This window comes from Thunnus maccoyii, chromosome 3, assembly GCF_910596095.1.
Source record: "Thunnus maccoyii chromosome 3, fThuMac1.1, whole genome shotgun sequence".
NCBI lineage: Eukaryota > Metazoa > Chordata > Actinopteri > Scombriformes > Scombridae > Thunnus > Thunnus maccoyii.
Window position 1 is genome coordinate 24,597,045 of NC_056535.1, and position 19,277 is coordinate 24,616,321.

General features: G+C 37.3%; 1 protein-coding gene across 3 annotated transcripts; it reads left to right on the forward strand.

The window, feature by feature from the left end:
- The first annotated feature begins 54 nt into the window (after positions 1 to 54).
- On the forward strand, positions 55 to 15,024 carry gls2b (glutaminase 2b (liver, mitochondrial)). Of its 3 annotated transcripts, XM_042407391.1 has the most exons (18): positions 55 to 361; positions 1,011 to 1,110; positions 1,350 to 1,471; positions 5,284 to 5,413; positions 5,933 to 6,012; positions 6,333 to 6,496; positions 7,276 to 7,334; positions 8,109 to 8,141; positions 8,251 to 8,309; positions 8,470 to 8,536; positions 9,568 to 9,618; positions 9,765 to 9,941; positions 10,119 to 10,250; positions 10,760 to 10,852; positions 10,938 to 10,999; positions 11,865 to 11,941; positions 13,392 to 13,455; positions 14,068 to 15,024. In XM_042407391.1, exons 1-18 carry the CDS (start codon positions 189 to 191, stop codon positions 14,222 to 14,224), a joined length of 1,800 nt encoding a protein of 599 aa, XP_042263325.1. In that variant the 5' UTR covers positions 55 to 188; the 3' UTR covers positions 14,225 to 15,024. The 3 variants fall into 3 exon arrangements, with proteins under 3 accessions (XP_042263325.1, XP_042263326.1, XP_042263327.1); XM_042407392.1 differs by lacking the exons at positions 55 to 361; positions 1,011 to 1,110; positions 1,350 to 1,471; positions 5,284 to 5,413; positions 5,933 to 6,012 and adding an exon at positions 6,032 to 6,243; XM_042407393.1 differs by lacking the exons at positions 55 to 361; positions 1,011 to 1,110; positions 1,350 to 1,471; positions 5,284 to 5,413; positions 5,933 to 6,012 and adding an exon at positions 7,105 to 7,150 and having other exon boundaries at positions 6,468 to 6,496.
- Positions 15,025 to 19,277: the final 4,253 nt, after the last annotated feature.

Here is a 19,277-nt window from a genome sequence, read left to right on the forward strand (position 1 = left end):
ATCGGGGCAAGAAAAAACAGTTCAGTTAAAAGTGCAATATTTCCGACGACACCTGAACGCAGCAAAACTTCAGCTTTTCAAGTGAAAGTCAGTGACCTCGCAGGAGCCGGCTAAAAAAAACAACTGCTACCGTTATCTGCTGTATTTCTTGACCGCCAGAGAAACTATCAGAGCGGGTCAAAGCCGCCATGCACTGTCTGAGAGCGCTGCGTCCGACTAACTGTGTCCGGCTGATCGTCAAAAATACAGATGCCTCGAAGAAGGTTTTCATCATCCAGCCAGCATGTTGCCTGCGCACAAAATCAACAATCGCGTCCCAGCGACTACCGTCCACACACTTTAAACATTTCCATTCGCAAAAGTAAGTGTTTTTGTATGATAAACATACACCTCCCTGCTGGTGGTGTTGCTTCTCACACAGGCTGCATCCACATATTGCTGAAATAAGTTTTGTTATAATTTAGATTATGTTCACAGACACATTTGTACATTACATACTATGGTGAACAGTATATGGACACAGAAGATATACAGAGGAGTATTTAATGAATAAGAATTAAACTCTGAATTCAAAAGTAAGGTGGTAGCCTAATATCAGCTGAAGCGTCAGCGTGTGTCAGCTATAAATGAGATCTGGCATTTAGCACTGGATATGAGAGGTTTTTTTTTTTAAAGCAACATGACATGTAGAGCTCCAAATAGACTAAATCACTTGTATACAAATTGCAGCCGCGCTTTTCAAAAAGTTATTTTGCATGTAAAGTATGTTTTTCATACTGATTAAAGTATATTTTATTGTTCCTTTTATTACTAAGCTGGTGATACAAGCTATTTATCTGCAGATAATTGTGCATAATTGACAACATAACAACTACAATGGGTTCTTTGCTTTGTTGGTTAAACTACAGAAGCTTAATTAGCAGTTTTGGAAAGGGATTATCATTTCAGCTACGTCATTTGTAAGAATGATCGCTTTTGTCTTTTCAAGAGTTTTCTCTTCATTTAACCAGGAATGTGCACTCAAAGCCTCCCAGCTCTCGAGTGGAAGACATGCTTTTCTACACCATCACAGAGGGGAAAGAGCAAGTCCCCATCTCATACTTCACCTCAGTAAGTAGCTGAAGAAACACCCACTGTCAATGTAGCTATCAGCTAACACTTAAGAGATAAAACAATGACTCAATACATCTTAAAAGTTCTATACTTAAAGCATGTTTCAGATGTAGAAAGATCAGTTAGGATTTAGTGAGTTAGCTGCTTCAGTGATTTTTACAACAACACTGTAGATAAAACCAGAAAGCATATCTAAAGACTGTTCCTCCTAAAGACTAGTCCATTGTTGTTTGCAGGCCCTGAAGAAAACCGGCCTTCATCCGTCTGACCCTCGTCTGAGGGACTGCATGGAGAATCTCCGGAGAGCTGTGAGGGAATCTGTTGGTGAGGTGATGATGGACAGAGACCTTTTCCACAGGTGAGACAGTGACGGGTCTACAAAGAGGTTAACAAGGAATCAAACAATATGACTGAATTCGATTTAGCCGCGTGAGTTTCAGCATCCTGGTGTTGTGCATGTTGGTTCACTGTTAAGACACACTGGGACACTTGAATAGAACTGAGCCATTTTTTAATTTAATTTATCTGTTTTTATTTTATTTATGTATTTGACAGGGACGGTGCTCATTAACCAACAGGAAAAAAGAACTATAAATTAGCCAGAATTAGCCTTAAAGGATAATTTTCAGATGATAAAAAGGCAACCTAAAACTGGGAAATGACAACTTATAAAAGAAGGCACAGACTAAAAACAGTACATATCTACCAATCAGACAATGTCACAACACAATATAGAATAATTAACAACAATACACTCTAAGTCAGTTAAGGAAAAAAACATTTAGGGAAAGAAATAGGAAAGGATCGATACAGACGGATAATACAGATAACAGGAAGGCAGCAGAGAAAAGAAACTACATGTTTGATTGTTAACAAGCCACGTACAGCTTCAACTGACCAGTTAAAGAGCGCTAAGTGTTGATTTCTCTAATTTGCACAGGTAATAAAGTCCTTTCCTCCGATGAAGTTGCAGAAAATGCTGACTGACTGAAAGCGCTTCTTCGAATAGGAATGATGCAGTCGTTACTGTAATTAGTAACATAAATGTCTGCTGTTGAAGAGGCTGATAGCTCACAACAACAACAGCAGCAAGAGAGTTCACTCCAGGACACCATAAAATTAGATTTTCCTCTTAAGTAGTGCTGTTTGTCCAGCTTGCTGAGGTTTTACTGGCTGTAACTCTCACCAGTGCAGTAAAACTCTGTGGTGTTTAAAGCAGCAAAATATTACAACATCTCTTTCTAATCTAAATAATTAAGTCATTTTTGATCATTCTTAGACCTTATTCTTAAATGTTTTAATGAGAACTACTGTGTAACTGTTCATTTCAAGTCAATTTTATTTATATAGCTCAATATCACAAATCACATATTTGCTTTACAATCTTTACAGCAATACAACATCGTCTATCCTTTGACCCTTGATTCGGAGAAGCGTCTAAGGAACTGAAGTACGCTCATCACCAACTGCGATTATCTTAAAACCTGTCCTGTTATATTTGGAAACATACTTTCTATTTATCTTTGCTGCTTTGATCACCACAAACAAAATGCTGCTGGGTTTTATTCCATTTGGATGATCTAAAGCCAATCTGAAGTGAACTGCTTCTTTGAGTACAAAGTGCAGCAGCTGGCAATTAACTCTCAGTCTAGTTATGTCTTTATCCTGAAGACCACACACGTTATACATCATGTTAACGAGGTGGGAATTTCTTCAGCAAGCAGTAAACTCCTACGCACAACCCCGTACCACAGATGCTGATGTATGGCTTAATGTCCTGTGCTCTTTTGTAGAAAACCCACAACATGTATGACATGTAACACTGCATGACTGGATTTCCCATTTCCACATACACTGAGGGATATTAATGCAGCAGTTCAGCAACTCAAACAGAGGAACACACAGCGTTTTTTGGGCAGTTCTAATGAGCAACAGTGTTCAAGCTAGCAAAGTGTACTTGCTGGGAAACATTACAATAGATTTCTCTTGCAAGAGTTGCCTGTTTATGGGAGTAGCTCTTCTAATATGCCCCTCAAAACTGACTTGTATCTCAACACGACTGTCTCATGGTATTTAGTTTTCCATTCACTACCCAATGCAGGCATGAGGACTATTTTTAGTCTGACCTTCCAGCAACAATCCATTTTAACGAAGGATTTGTTGTATGTGACTTGCTACATGATTGTCTTTCTGCCTGTCTCTCCCCTTGTCTGTCATCGTCCTTCCTTTGTCTTCAACACACAACTAACCTTACTGATTACAAGTCATTTATTACAAGTTTAAGAACAATGTGGTCAACACGAAGATTGTAGAGAAAGCTAGAACTATAATGTGATTAATGAATGTGATTAATGTTTTTATTAATTCGCATGACACTACAAGGTGGTCATTAAATTTTAACACAAAAAGAATAGAAACTTCATTGACACAATGTACAGTATAAGTCTATTTCCTATGATCTTAAAACCAACTAGAATAACAAGTGACAGTACTACATTAATAGATAACATTTTTACCAATGAAAATGGGAGTAGAGTAGTAAGTGGACTGCTACTTAATGACATAAGTGACCACCCTCCTGTTTTTGCAACCTCACAGAACTTTTGTAAAGATTAAAACTCAGAGAAATACTGATACTTATATATTGATTTAACACAAAACACCAGAAGCCAAAGAGGCTCCTTAGTAGGACTTAAGGAAGCAAAGCTGGAATGAGGGTTATTCAAATAATGATCCAAACAAAGCTTATGAATGATGAATTTCTGTCTACTTTTACCACCTTATATGACAATCACTGTCCTGTACAAACACAAAGGAAACACAAAGATGAAGACAAGCCTTGGATCACTACAGGACTAGAAAAAAACTATATAAGCAGTTCTTAAAATGTAGAACAAAGGAAGCCTAAAACAAATACAAAGAATATACTCAATAGACTCAATAGAAAGGATTATTACAACAAACAATTAGAACAGCATAGAAGTAATACACAAGGTACATGGAAAGTGTTTAGTAGCATAATTAAGAAGGGTACAGGAAAACTAGATTATCCAAATTACTTTATTAAAAATAATCAAAGCATAACTAAAACAAAAGAGACTGCAAATGAATGTTATGATTACTTTGTGGATGTTAGCTTTCTCCATATACAGTACCAGTTAAAAGTTTGGATACACTTTCCCATTCACTTCAATGAGCAAGTGTGTCCAAACTTTTGACTTGTACTTTATGTATATGAAGGGAGCAAAATAATATATTGTATAATGTAACACAAATATAGATAATAATAGCTGCCAAAAAACATTTTTTATTACAATAGTCTTTGTTCATCATTGAACACTGAATGTTGAGGCAAGTACTTCAGTAAAAGCTACATATGTACATAGACAGTAACTAATCAAAGTCATAAATTGTGCTAAAAGTGGTGAAATGTTCCTTTTAAATTGATTAACAAAAAACCTGGAGGATTCCTGTGGTGCAAAAGTCAGTGTTATCTTGTGTGTCAGGACATGTCAGCTGTATTTACTGTCATGTTGATCAAAGCAAAGGCTTGTCACTCAGACTGATAGCTGGCAGCTGCTGCCCACACACACATACACACATACACACACACACACACACACACACACACACACACAAAGTATACACACACACAAAGTACATACAGGGTAGACAAACACACACACATACACACAAACTACACATATACACACAAAGTACACGTACACACATGCACAAACTACACATACACACAAAAAGTACACATACACTCACTGAGCACTTTATTAGGAACACAGGTGCAATCTAATTAAATCCAAAGTGTTCCTGATATTTTGCCCACTTCATGTATGTTAATGGGTGGACAATATATTAGGAACATTTTTCAATATAATGCACTCCAGTGCACCACCACCACCATCCACTACGACCTCGGTAGTAAACATAAAGTAGAATTATCACCTTTCTGACAATGTCAACTGAAACTGAAAATATATATGCTTCATAAAAGGAGAATTTATGGCAGAGCTGTTGTCTTGGATTGCATTAGATTGCACAGGTGTTCCTAATAAAGTGCTTGGTGAGTGTATATGCACTATGTTAATATTATATAAAGGATTTCATTTTTACTAAGTGCTCCTGAGTAACTCTGTGCACTTTTTCTGCTGTCAGGTGTGTTGGTGGAAACATCGTCCTGCTGATCGAGGCCTTCAGGAAGAAATTTATCATCCCTGAGTTTGATGTGTTTGCACAAAAAATAAATGAAATTTATAACACAGTGCAAAAGCAAACTGATGGAGAGGTAAGCATTTAAGCAAAAATCATACTCAAAGAATTGTTTGTTCTTTATTATATAGAAATGGAAAATAGATTGAATGGAAAAAATGTGTAATTTCCTTCTGTATTTAGAGAATTGCAACACAGGTGTATAAACATGGAGAACCAGCATAATTAATTTCTAATAACTAATTTTTTTAATACATATTTTACATAATATAATATGCCCTGTATATGCTGTAGTCAAGGGCAAACTACGGTTATAGATTGACATGGCTTTCTTTAAATTCATGCTACCTTCCCACTATTTGCTGGCAGCAAATTTAACACATATCGAATCATGAGGCAGAAAATATCTCGTAAGCCTGCCCGTCTCCCATTTCACTGACTCTTCCTCATTCCATCTTCATGTTCATGCAAAATAATTTTCATCCAACATTTCCTCCTTATTTTTTGCTGCAGTGCCCTTTAGTGGAGACACTTACTCTTTAACATGAAGCTATGTGATTGGACTCTGATTGTCTTGTGTATCCTGGTCCTTTAGGTTGCAGACTACATCCCCCAGCTGGCCAAATTTAATCCAGATCTGTGGGGCATGTCTTTGTGTACAGTGGATGGCCAGAGGTAAGAAAAATAGATTTGGAATTGGTCTTAGTGTTAAAGCTGATTTTTCTTCTGAGTATGTTTACAACAGGGTCAGAAAGGATAAATCTCTAAAATGTGAGAAAGCTATGAGAGGAGCTTACCACCAGTGAGATGCCCTTGAGCGAGGCACCTGGTCTAATCCCCAAACTGCTCCAGCGAGGCTGCTGAGAGGCTAACAGATGATATGTGGTAGTACTGTGGAGTTTAAAGGTGTAAATCTGTTGCATACAGTGATACCAGTCACATGATTTTTCCATAATTGCACAGGCCTTGACATCTGCTCTGCCTTCTTCCTTCAGGCACTCAGTAGGCGACACCAAGCTGCCGTTCTGCCTGCAGTCCTGCGTGAAGCCCCTGCAGTACGCCATCGCCGTCCATGAAGCTGGAACAGAGAAGGTTCACCGTTATGTCGGCATGGAGCCCAGTGGACTCAAGTTCAACATGCTCTCACTTGATGATGAAGGTGTGTAAGGCCTCATGACTCCCCTGTTTGATAATAAAAGCTTATATCACCTTGCAATCAGTGTGAGGAAATGACACTTCTAGTTTAAAATGGCTGGGGGGAAAAAAGTCTGAGATATGAGCAGATATGAATGCTACACCAGATTATTTCTACTTTTGCTGACTTGTTTTTTTTGCTGACTGCATCAGTGTTATCACTCACTGGACAGATTATGTCTCCCTCTAGCTGAAACCAAGATTTACTTATCTATTTTATATGTGTATATATATATATATATATATATATATATATATATATCTTATTAAAAACATTTATTTTGCTACACAAGAAACAAGAAATGTGGGTGTGGTCTTTGACTCTGAACTTAGATTTAACTGCACATTATAAGTGTAATCAAAACTTTCTTTTAAGAAGTATTGCAAAGGTCAGTTTATTTCTCTCTTTATAGCACAACTAAAATGAATGCAAACTCATATCAAACTGGCTAAATTATCGTATTTTTGTTTCTTTTCTCCTCATGGCGACAGCCCAATTAGAGCATGTTTGTAATGTGAATGTTTGAATTGATTGTGTTGTCCTTTGATTGTATTTGTGTTGTTTTTTAATAGATGTGCACCTCAGTGTGAACATGCCACACATTGCTTCATATCTCAGGTCCCTTCATGACTTTATAAAAATCTTCCGTATTCATTAGTGTTTGATTTGTGATTGTTAAAATTTTAGTTATTCTGTATAGTACTCCTCATCAACATTGTGCCTTATCTTGTCCTTTCTCCCAGATAAACCTCACAACCCCATGGTGAATGCTGGGGCCATAGTGATCAGCTCTCTTATCAAGGTAAACAGGTGAACGTGTTCAACCCACCGGTCACGGCAGTTGTGGAATATCATAAAATTTTTATGTATTCCAGACATGACAAGTCTGAGATTGTTGCATACACATCACTGTTATTTAATTGTTTTGCCTTTTTCTGTTTTATTGGATTTTCTTATTGCTTTTAAACATTTTCAACAGGAACGTTGCCAACACTTTCTGGCAAAACAATTATCTTGTTTTTGCTTTTGAGAAAATCATCAAAATCTTGCCAGCCCCATGTGACCCTGTAATGTGCAGTATGGTAACTTGTTAGCCTGCAGGTTGTTGACTGAGTCTGTCGATGTGATCATAATCATTATGACAAGGCTTAGGGGATATGTCATAAAGCAGCAGTAGCAAGTTATTAATATAACATAAAACACCTATTGTATGAAATATTTAGTGAAATTATACCTTAATAACTGAATATAACTGCTGTTCATTGTTTTACAGATTCGCATCAGGAGAATCAGGATCGATAGTATCATGTTTTGTCTGCAGTCCTGTTTTGTAAAATACTCCCTGAACTCTACCTGAGCTCTGCGGTTTACGATGACTGCCTATCGCTCCTCTTCCTGTCCCGGCCGATAATAGGATACTAAATTATGCAATCAGTGATACATTCATACATTGTTTCACACCGTGTAATTAGTTGTACAGAAGTCATATTCATGAATGTGGGAATTGCATGAATGTGGTAATTATAATTACGGCGTATTTTTACACGAGCAACTGACTCTCTCACTTTGTCTTCAGCCTCGTTCGAACAAGGCAGAGAAGTTTGACTACGTAAGTGATGCAACTGGAATCTTCTTGTCTGAATATGAAAATGCGGTATGATTATCTCAATGGGCTCAGAGATCCTGCAGCACACATATTTTGTCTTTTGCTTCCTTAGGTTATGGAGTTTGTGAAAAAGATGGCAGGTCAAGAATATGTTGGATTCAGCAATGCCACGTGAGTGTATTGTCAAATAATTTAGAGGTATTTTATCACTATATATCTTCTTTAAGCATGCCTCAGTTAGATGAGTTACTGTGTTATGCAAAATGCTTGTCCACTGCCCTGTTGCATTATTGATGATTTAGTATTGACCACCTTTTCCTCTGTGTCTCAGGTTCCAGTCTGAAAAAGAAACAGGCGACAGAAATTTTGCCATTGGATACTACATGAAAGAGAAGAAGGTCAGTTAGAGACTGTTTTGCTACATTGCTGAATATGTGGAATTATGAATCATTTAAATGAATGTTGTCTCTCCTTGAGATCAAGTTTAATATTTGCTTAACTGTGTCCAACTGAGAATTATTTTCATTCACTTTTATATGTACATGTCACATATTTCTTAAGGGTTGGCACAGCCGCTATAGAAAGGATATTACGCTTACAATGTGAAGGATAATCTTGTATTCTGGAAACCTAATTATCATTTTTGTCTGGTAGAAACATTCATAAGCCTAACATTTTTGCACATTTCTTAGCTTAGACACGCTGCAAAGGAAGCTCCTTTTGTCTGCTCTCTCATTCTTTTGGTCACTACTGAAAGTTCATGACCATAGTTGAGTGTTAGATTGTAGACTGACAGGTAAATCGAATAATTTGGGCTCAGTTTCCTCTTCACTGTCACCGTCTGGTACAACTGCAGACTCTGCACCGATCTGCCTCTCTCATATTACTCATCCCATCTCACCCTCGCACATGAACAGCATAAACCCCAAGACACTTGAACTCCTTCACTGAGGACAGAATCCCTTGAAATGGTCTCCCAAGGCAAACTCATACCATGTAAAGGGCTAGATTAAGAATGATTGTACTTACTGTAGGGAAACAGAGGCCCCCTCCTGGATCCAAGCCTGGATTCCTCAGTCAGTCTGAATGTTTAACATGGAAGCACTGCTGTGTGGGCTCACCACCTGCAAAAGAAAAGCGTAGGGGGTCAAATCGGCATGAAACTGCCTGTTTGCTGTTGATACCGAACAACAAATGTGACACAAATTCTAATAAAGATTGATACAAAATGCAGTGAGGTAAAATTAGGTGAAATTGAAGCAAAATAAATAAAAATGGAAGATTTACAAGTGTATATATTACCAAGGATGCTAAAAATCTGTCATCCTCTCTTGTTTTTTCTGAAAAAATTATAACTCATGTATACAGGGGATGACCGTGTGCAGTTTGCTGGGTCAAATGCTCATATTGATCTTATTTAATTTTCCAGTGTTTTCCTCCGGGTGCGGATATGATCGATGCCCTAGACTTCTATTTCCAGGTACGGTAAACTGTTCCTCTGTGAACAGAGCCTTTCAGGAAGAATCTTTAAACAGCCTTCTGTTATTCTTGTTGATCCTGATATTAATTTACCTGTATTGAAAACAGTTTCAGTAGTTTCAGCTATAAACCCTCTTTTGCTCCTAGCTTTGCTCCATTGAGGTGACCTGCGAGTCAGGAAGTATCATGGCAGCCACTCTGGCCAACGGAGGGATCTGTCCCATCACAGGCGAGCATGTCCTGAGCGCGGAGGCAGTGCGAAACACCTTGAGTCTCATGCACTCATGTGGCATGTATGACTTCTCCGGCCAGATGGCTTTTCATGTAAGTAATGCCAGCAGATGTTTGGTACCACAACACCAACCCTCCAACACAACAGAAATGACATTCTCAGAAAGAAAAACGAGCGCTCTGTGTGATCACTTAGCCTAAGCTGTGGAGGAAACGCTTGTTCGTGTGTTTGCCTGAAACAAATCACACATCTAGCTTCTCATCTGCCAGGTGGGCTTGCCTGCCAAATCCGGAGTGTCCGGTGCAATACTGCTGGTGATCCCCAATGTAATGGGAGTAATGTGTTGGTCTCCTCCGCTGGACAGAGTTGGAAACAGCGTCCGAGGAATACACTTCTGTCAGGCAAGACATACACCCTGCCTTTTGTTTCTTAACATTTTGACTGTTTCTGAGAAAAGAGCTTAAGTGAATCCATAATGTGTAGAAAAAATCATATCGAAATCATTTTTATGAAATTTGTTTTTACAATTGCTTCTGACAGAGATTTTCTCATTTTGGCCTTAATTGCAGAAAACGATGATCAGTTGGACTAATCAGTTGAACAGTGGACTTTTTACCAAAGCCAGAAGCATGAAAGTTTAGGCTCCAACCATTAATATCATCAAGATGTTAATGAAGTGGTGCCTTACTGAGAAATAATTGTGGAAGGTGTTCAAAATGAGTGCCAGAACACAGTAAATATTTTGTGACTCTTAAGTAATGACATTAAATCAGCCTCCTGCGATGTAGCAGCTTCAGATTTTCTTCACAGGTTTTAATTTTCTGTCTTAAAACACAGGAAGCATGTATGAATCATAGTGTGTTTTCCTCTTAAATTGCACACTGTAAATACTGGATTTTGTCATCCTCAGGAGCTTGTGTCACTCTTCAATTTCCACAATTATGACAACTTGAGGCACTTTGTGAAGAAGCAGGATCCTCGCAGGCAGGATGGCGATGACAGGGTTTGTTTCTTTCTTGCTTTGTTCTGTTTGATGCGTCGGTGTGTTTTGTGCCTCTGTGTTTACGTTACTTTCCTGTATTTTTCAGAATAAGTCTGTTTTCAACTTGATGTTTGCTGCCTACAGTGGAGATGTGTCAGCCTTGAGAAGGTACATTATCAGCTAGTCTGAGTATTGTTTGTCTTACATAATAAATTGCCTTCAGAATATTTACACCAGGCCTGGAAAATAAAAAAAACATGCAGATGGGTGACAAATTAAATGAGAACCAATCAATTGCATCAGTTCTCCAACTCTCTGGAACTCTACTGGAGGGATGAACACTTATTCCTGTCTTGACTGCAAAGGCCAAAGTATAATTCACATAATTTTCATACTCATCACGACTTCACTGCTCCTCTCTCTGTTCTGTGGAAGTGTTTTATGTTTCTCCACTTATTTATTTTGTTTTTTCCTTTCATTTTCCATCCATCTATAGTTCAACTATTCCCAATTGTAGTTAAAAAAAATCTTACAGCATACACAGATATTGCACAGAGATGATTTATTGAAGAACATATTTTTATATCTATTAAGAGGTTATTAGAATTACTAATTTTATTAGTTATAAAGGGTCATTTAAGTACTAAATAATCCCTCGTTCTGCTACTTGCATGTCATTTATGGAGCCCCAAACCTGGCAATATGTAGTAAAAGGTTGTACGACAAGTAAAAAACATAACCGAATGCATCAATAAATAATACAGTTTTATATTTGCATATACAAAAAGTGTGCAAAAAGAAATGTGAAATGTCTCCCCTCTAACCTCCAATCAATAGGTGAAAAAAAGAAAAAGTGGCTTTTTTAGCTTAAGTTTAACATCAATACATATACTGTATATATTATTCTATACTGTATCTATAATACTAAATGGAATAAAGACATTCTAAGTTTTTATTAACTAATAAAATATTTTATTTTGTGTATCAAAAAGCATAGGTCAACCGTTAAAGTTACTTATCTTTATTTCCTCAGGTTTGCACTTTCATCCATGGACATGGATCTGAAAGACTATGATTCTCGAACAGCGCTACACATCGCTGCAGCAGAGGGTGAGCTTCACATGTTCAGTTCATCACTGGTTCTAATATTGCATTTAATTAATGAGCGACAATGTAAATCAGTTCTATAGGTAAACCATAAAGCAGTCTGGCAGCAAATCTGTGTGACCGCTGGGCAAAAAACATTCTAGTACAAATACATCCTCTGCTTTTAAAGGTAAAAATGACCAAAGTGTGAAAAATATAAACTCCAATAAGACAATAACATACAATTAATTTTGGGTTTAATATCCAATAAAACACTGCTATTCTAAATAGTCTCAAACTACTCATGTTGAAGCTGAAATTTGTATATTGTTCTTGTGTGGTGATACATGGTAAAACACAAAATCTGGCACATTTACTATAGCTGGAGATGCTCTAAACTCTGCTGAGAAATGTTAATTGGCTTGTCAAGTCACGCCTGCACTATCCTGTCCTGGCTGGTGGAACAGGTGCGATATCAGTGACATTTCACTCTACTAGATAACTGCATACCAACGATGAGGTGAGACACCATAAAAAGTCTGTCACTATGTGCTCTGGCATGCTTGCAGTAGTTCAAAGATGATTAAATGTGGAAAGTTACAGATTTCATCTTGAAAATACTTTTCTTTAAATGAGAATTGTTTAACCCAAGAGCACCTTTATTACATACCCAAACACATATATTAAACTTAGTTGAAATTAAAATATTTAACTAGCATTTTAAGAAACGACACGTGTTGCTGTGATTCAAGTCTAGCTTTTTAATCTTGTCACTCACTCACATGTGTTTACTTTGTTGTTGTATTTATGCCATCTGGCTGAAAGATTTAGAGATTTACTTTTCATCTCTAACTGACACAGCTGTAATTAGCACTAAGTTAGTTTTCACTTCATTTGTTTTCATGATTAACTAGAGAGTCACAGCACCTCTGGCTCACATTATACAAAACCACTAATGAATCCACTCATAAACCCTTACAGAGCTCCATATGGTCGATTATTTATCTTGTGTTCTGGTCTAAGTTTATTCACAGCGTCAATTTAATGCTCCACTGCCGTGACCTCAACAGCAACATTTTTCAAAAAAAGCCTTGTAAGCAAGTCATTTGTTTATAAGATAGAAATGCAAGCAATAACTGTTTTCTTCCAAATGAAAAAGGCAGAGCTATGTACTCCTAAATCTGATCATGAGTTAGATTGTGGCTAGAAGAAATAATCATACATCAGTTTTTTCATGTAGTTTGTATTTTTGGTAGCTATATTTTACTTTCAGAGATATATATCCCCCACACACATTTTGTTCATGCTATTAGATAAAATTGTACATTTTTGAATAGCTTGATAGTTTTGGGTAGAGTTATTTTTAAGGGGTTTGTTGATGTTTCACCCCAAAGTGAAAAGGGTTTTTTGAGTTATTACAAAAACATTGCATTTGGGAAACGATTTCACTGCCATGTTTTATGTTTATTCTCAGGTCACATAGATGTGGTGAAGTTCCTTACTGAAACCTGCAAAGTTGATCCGTTCGTAGAAGACAGGTGAGATCGTCATCTGTACCATTTGTCTTTGTATCTATAGCCTTGATTATCCATTATTTTCACTGCTTTTCATCTTGCATCTTTGATCGTGATCAAATATTTTAACTTCTAGTTGTGTTTTCTGAGATTTATCATCAGATAAAATCATTTTTTTCCTAATTTTTTTTATCCTAATGTAAAGGTCTGAATGAAAGTAAAATATGAACTGCAAATGTACAATTCCCTCTCAAAGCCAGAGGTACAAAAATAACTAGTCATATAGAATAGATATCTGGGGCGGCTGTGGCTAAGGAGGTAGAGCCATCAGTGTATGAATGCGTGCATGAATGTGGCATGTAGTATGTAAAGCGTTTTGAGTGGTTGGAAGACTAGAAAAACACTATATAAATGCAGCCCATTTACTATTTACCATATCTAAAGTAACTAAATAACAGATGAATCCCAAAATATAAACTGGATTGGGACATTTCACTTATCGACCATTGGGTTTTTAAGCTCTTCACCATATATCATACAGAAAATCCATAAATGTGCACCACGGATTTGTATCCCTGATCTGTTTTCTGTTTTTGATTTCTCTCCTCATCATGACCTTCACCCATTGCCGTGCAGGTGGGGAAACCTCCCAGTCGATGATGCCATGCAGTTCGGACATGACGAGGTGGTGACGGTACTGAAAGATTATCAGCAGGTGTGCAGGCAACAGGAGACAAAACAAACTGAGGTTGAGCGCTCTCCGAAGCTGGACACCATCGAGGGGATGGTGTGATGTCTGCGAGCGGAGCCACAAACTGCAACATGTCAGGGCATATGTGCAATCTGTCACATTTTGAAATATGATAATCCACTGGTAACTCAGAGTACTGTAGGAAACACACATCCAAACTGATCTACAGCCTTTGGTCAAGTCACTTCACTATATGAATTAACTATGCAAAGCTGCAGCAGGGGAAAAGCTTTACCAGTGAAATGGAAAATGGTATAAATATGCAAATAGAATATAAAGTAGGCAAGAAAATACAATACGGATAATAGGCTGAGGAAAAATAATCACACAACAATGCAATAGAATATAACTCTTTTGTGTAAACAATAACATATACGCTGCAAACAGTTTCAGCTTAATTTCACATCAACACTTCTGAAAGACAACATGAACCTGGACACAATGTTCATGTTCTGATAAGATTCCTGTGAAGTTATATGGAGCTCAGGGTCTCAGTATTGTTGCAGAGAAATTTGATGAACTCAAAAGATATTTATACAGTGCTTCTTACATTACAACAGTACTTTATATTTTTACTGTTCTATGTTTTTAATGCTCTATTGTGCCTTGTTGAAAACCGCCTCCTTTCAATATGTAAGACTATCTGGCTTGTTTGAATGCAAAAGCAAATTTGATCACAAATACACTTAACGTAGTATTCATTGTATATATTTTGTTCTTCAGCTGTAAATAAGTGTACCGGATTCAACATACAGAAATATATTATTATAGAAAGTGTCATAACATTTTAATTCTGCGTAAACATGAGTAATTTATGACATAAATTAAACATATTTTATTTACCACCCGTGGTTTTTGTTTTCTTTTGGTTTTATGAGATTAGTCAATGCCTCATGCAGTCTGTTATTAAATATTAAGCAGCATCCACATAATCGCCTTAAAGTTGGAATACATGATGGGGAGGCAGCAGCATCTTGGCAGGAGGACCAAGAGTAAAAAAAAAAAAATGTAGTAAGAAACATTCAGCTATGGATACAATGTACAATACTAAAACTAACTCTGAGTCATGGTCCGCTTTCTCTCTTCTTCTTAGCAATACTATATTTATAGATATGGAGGTTATCAGCCCTGACAGACTGCCCCTTTACTGACCTCCTTCATTTTGCTGATGTAGGCTGAGATGCAGGCAGTTGGCCTCCTCTGAAGTAGCAGCTGCAGTGCACATACACATCAGTTTTCTTAGCATCCACTAGCTGGCACTGTGTACCCATCAAACAAACGTCTGCAATCACCACCACAGCATCAGTTGTACTACACATAGTGCCCAAGATCCCTGCTTGAAAAGAGCATTGTCGAGAAGAAAATAACAACATACAAGACTGACCTGACATCCAGAGAGGCTGGTGCCCCCTTTTACCATGGTGGCCCTGACAGATACTCCCATCTCTTGCAGGTGGGCGGACAAATCTCCGCCAGCTAATAAGAAAGCACTCATTGAACTGAACAATTTCTTCCAGACTACTCTCAACTTCACACAGTGTGTTTCTTTTAAATTTAATTGTTTTAATCTGTTAGACCAGTATCACTCCTGCCAGGGAAAGGCATGCAGCGCACTGGTTTACGAGCAGTATGGCACAAAATTTAGACATCCAGCATTTGAAATGTTTATCGGGGAAAATTTACTACCACCCATTGCTTCATCAATGATGTGAGGCCGCCGATAAGAGTGGAGCAGTGTGTGAAGGCTGATGCACTTTGTTTTCTCGAAAGCATTCAATAAAATCGACCATATGCTCACAATCACTAACTCGAGGAAGCTTGGGGTTCATGCAGCTCTCTGCCTGAAGGAAGACAGTGGGTGAGGTGTCTGTCTATTGCTTCTCACAAACATGACAACCTAGTTGGACCCAATACTCTAAAAATTGGGTTACTTTGTTACCATGGCAGACAGGTATAAGTTTGTGGATGATGTGAAGAAAATAGACAGTTTACCTTATTGAGCAACAAGCATTTTCACAAAATTTTCAAGGTGAGGAATAAAAAATGTTTTGTGCTGGCAATGAAATTGACTTTTCATGTGAAGAATTTACAAGTAATCTATGTTTTCCCACAGAACTGAATACCTCAAATTACTTGCCAATTATCATACAAAGTGGCAGGTAATCAACCTGCAAATGTTCCATCAAACAGCTAAAAACTCTGAAACTGGTGATGATTTATTAATCTAGCTCGAGGTGTGCAGTGAATTAGCAGAGGTAGCTGGGGAACAGGATCTCTCCAAATAAGTTGGCTGGGATCCCAGCTTTATGTCGAAGTTCAGGCTTCAGTGAGCAAAGGTGGAGACCCACAGTTCAAACAGAAAATATCCAAACTTACTGCAGAATGATCATCAGCTCACCCCTGTCAGCGTGTTCAATTCAGAGGTGAACCTTTTTTTTTATAACATGAATATGATTAATCAAGCAGAACAAATGATGAATGGATTGTAATTAGTCCTGTAAGTGAACTGTTTCTCATTAAAGTGGGGAACATAACCTCCTCGCAGGGATATTACAGATACATTGACCTTTTGATTTAGTTCCACCAGCTGAGAAAGTGATAAAATATTAATTATATAAAATGTTGTTAGCCATCCATTTTGTGCTGATTAACTCATGTAATAATTCATAATTAGTCTCACAATCCTGACTAAATATCTCAAAGTCATAAATTGAGATTATTGAATATTCAATGAGACTTTGTATTATTTTGATAAGAAACTGAGGATTAATAGAACATTTGACAATAGTTCGAGCTAAAGTACATCCTCCCCAAAAACGAATTTACCTTGAATAATATTCTGTATTATAAATATAATACAAGGTCAGTGGTAGTCTTGACCTTGGAAACAGCAGTAGACTCAACAATTTCAACTCAAAGTCCACTAACTGGCTTGTTTTGTAGCTTTCAACCATATGAAATGATCTTCATCAGCAGATGTTTTTCACTTACTTGTTAGTGGACTGTAGATGTAAACTTTCCAAGATCCTGTGCAGCATGTAAACTTAAAGGTTGAGATTGACAGTGAGTAATCATTCAATTCAATTCAATTTTTATTTGTATAGCACCATCTCATACAAAGGCAGTTCAAAGTGCTTTGCATAATAATAAAATAATAATAATAATTAGTTAATTATCTTAATATCTTGCTTCAAAGTCTGTTCCAGAAATCTGTTTTTCTATTATGGGCAGTGGTGGGAAGTAAATACATTTACTTATGTACTTTGAGTACAATTTTGACATATAATACTGCTGCTGAATACACCATAGAGAAAGGAGCTTCACCATGAAAATGCTGTATATATGTTAGTGTGTCAGTGATGATAATACAGTAATATCATATGTGGTTAATCCTAAACATTTTTGACATGGTTGAGAGGTTCACATTTCCCTCCAAGCATAAAACAATGCTGAACGCTCCTGTGACTCATTGGACATGCTGTTGGTGTTCCACTTAGCTTAGCTCTGCTACAGCAGGGCGATATGACAGGCATTTACTGTTGGATGTAAAGCCATTATCGCCACCATATGGCCACACTGCTGAAGAGACACAACATTATTTTTACACAAACTGTCTACCACCTCACAGGACAGTTAATGTTGTCCTGATCTGGATTTTTGCCCATGCAGGTGTACGGTCAGCAGCTGCTGTAACTGAGCAACAGAGTCATCACACAAGATGAAAAATTCAATTACATCCCTTCATACGGCAACACCTTTTAAATATTGCAAGACTCTTAGGAATTCCAGTATGTCTTGATAGATGTAGATGTATTACCTGCCAAAGCCATGGAGGTGTTGGTTCTTACTACTTCATCATTCAACCCTACTTGTTCAAATTTTCTGGAGGCAAAACCCAGATATCCTCCTCTGCCAGGCCTGAAAAGAGACATCATATTGGTGTATTCAAGTGCGTGTGCTAACAATATCAAAATAATTGGCTGCAAGTAGAGTTTTCCTTTCATCTCCTGCCTGTAGTCCCTTGATACAGTACCTATGACCCTGCCAAGCAGAACCTAGATGTAATGAGGAATGACATTAACCTGCTCAAAGCTGACAGAGTTCACAGCAGTGACAGACTGAGGATGTCTTCAGTGTGACTAGGTTGTGCATTTCAGGGTTGCTGCTCTTTATATGATCTGTATTCATACTTCATACTTTGTAAGTGTAGGTTGGCTGTTTCCTTTCCTATAGTCCAGAAGTATTCCATCTCACGCCTATCTACCACAGTCAAGGTCATTATTCAATAGTGAAGTTCTTTATATACTGTATTTCATTTCATGCTTTTGATGCTTTTTGTTTGTTTTTCATCTCAAATCCAGTTCATCTATTTTTTGACAGCTGTTCCCTTCCTCTGTGACTCCGGTAAGATATATTTTACAACCTCAGATTGATTTTAAATCACTTTATGAGTAGCCAAGAGAATTTTCCAGGTTGCAGATTTTGAATGTAATGATACAATATTTTTTGTCATGAATAAGGTATCTATCTATGTGAGAGGTGACACAGTATTCTGGATTTACTCAGTTCTGAGCGACACTTGTATGTTGGTAATTGTGTGGGTTTCTTGCTTGAACTCGGATCTCTTCTTACAGTCCAGTGGTAGAGGGACCTGAACCTCCATGACCCTTAACATGAACAAGCGTCTAATAGAGCATGAATGAATTAATTAATTAAAAAAACACTCAAAAAATAGACCACATGAGAGTTAAAAATATTAATGTTCATTTTTCTTCCTGTATGACCCTCTAAGGAAATATTACATGTTTTATTACATGTGTTTCCACACAGTAAGCATGCATCTAAAATATTAATGCCACCTAGAGACACTGTCCACACTGTTGCAAATTCACAATAATTGATTTTAGGTGAATTCACACTAATGCAACTGAATTAAACCTTGTTATTACTTGTATCCACATAACTCCTGGATATGCAGCTTTATTTTTTGTAATTATGTTGATAAACAAGTCTGTTCAATTATGAATTTTTAATATGCAGTTGACATTGTAGGTGGAATACAAGAGTTTTCTAGAGTAGCCTAATGAGTTTGATT

Coding starts and splice junctions, on each gene's coding strand:
- gls2b (XM_042407391.1), top strand. CDS start 189: ATGCACTGTCTGAGAGCGCTGCGTCCGACTAACTGTGTCCGGCTGATC. Junction 1,111..1,349: donor CCATCTCATACTTCACCTCA/GTAAGTAGCTGA, acceptor TGTTGTTTGCAG/GCCCTGAAGAAAACCGGCCT. Junction 10,853..10,937: donor GGCAGGATGGCGATGACAGG/GTTTGTTTCTTT, acceptor TGTATTTTTCAG/AATAAGTCTGTTTTCAACTT.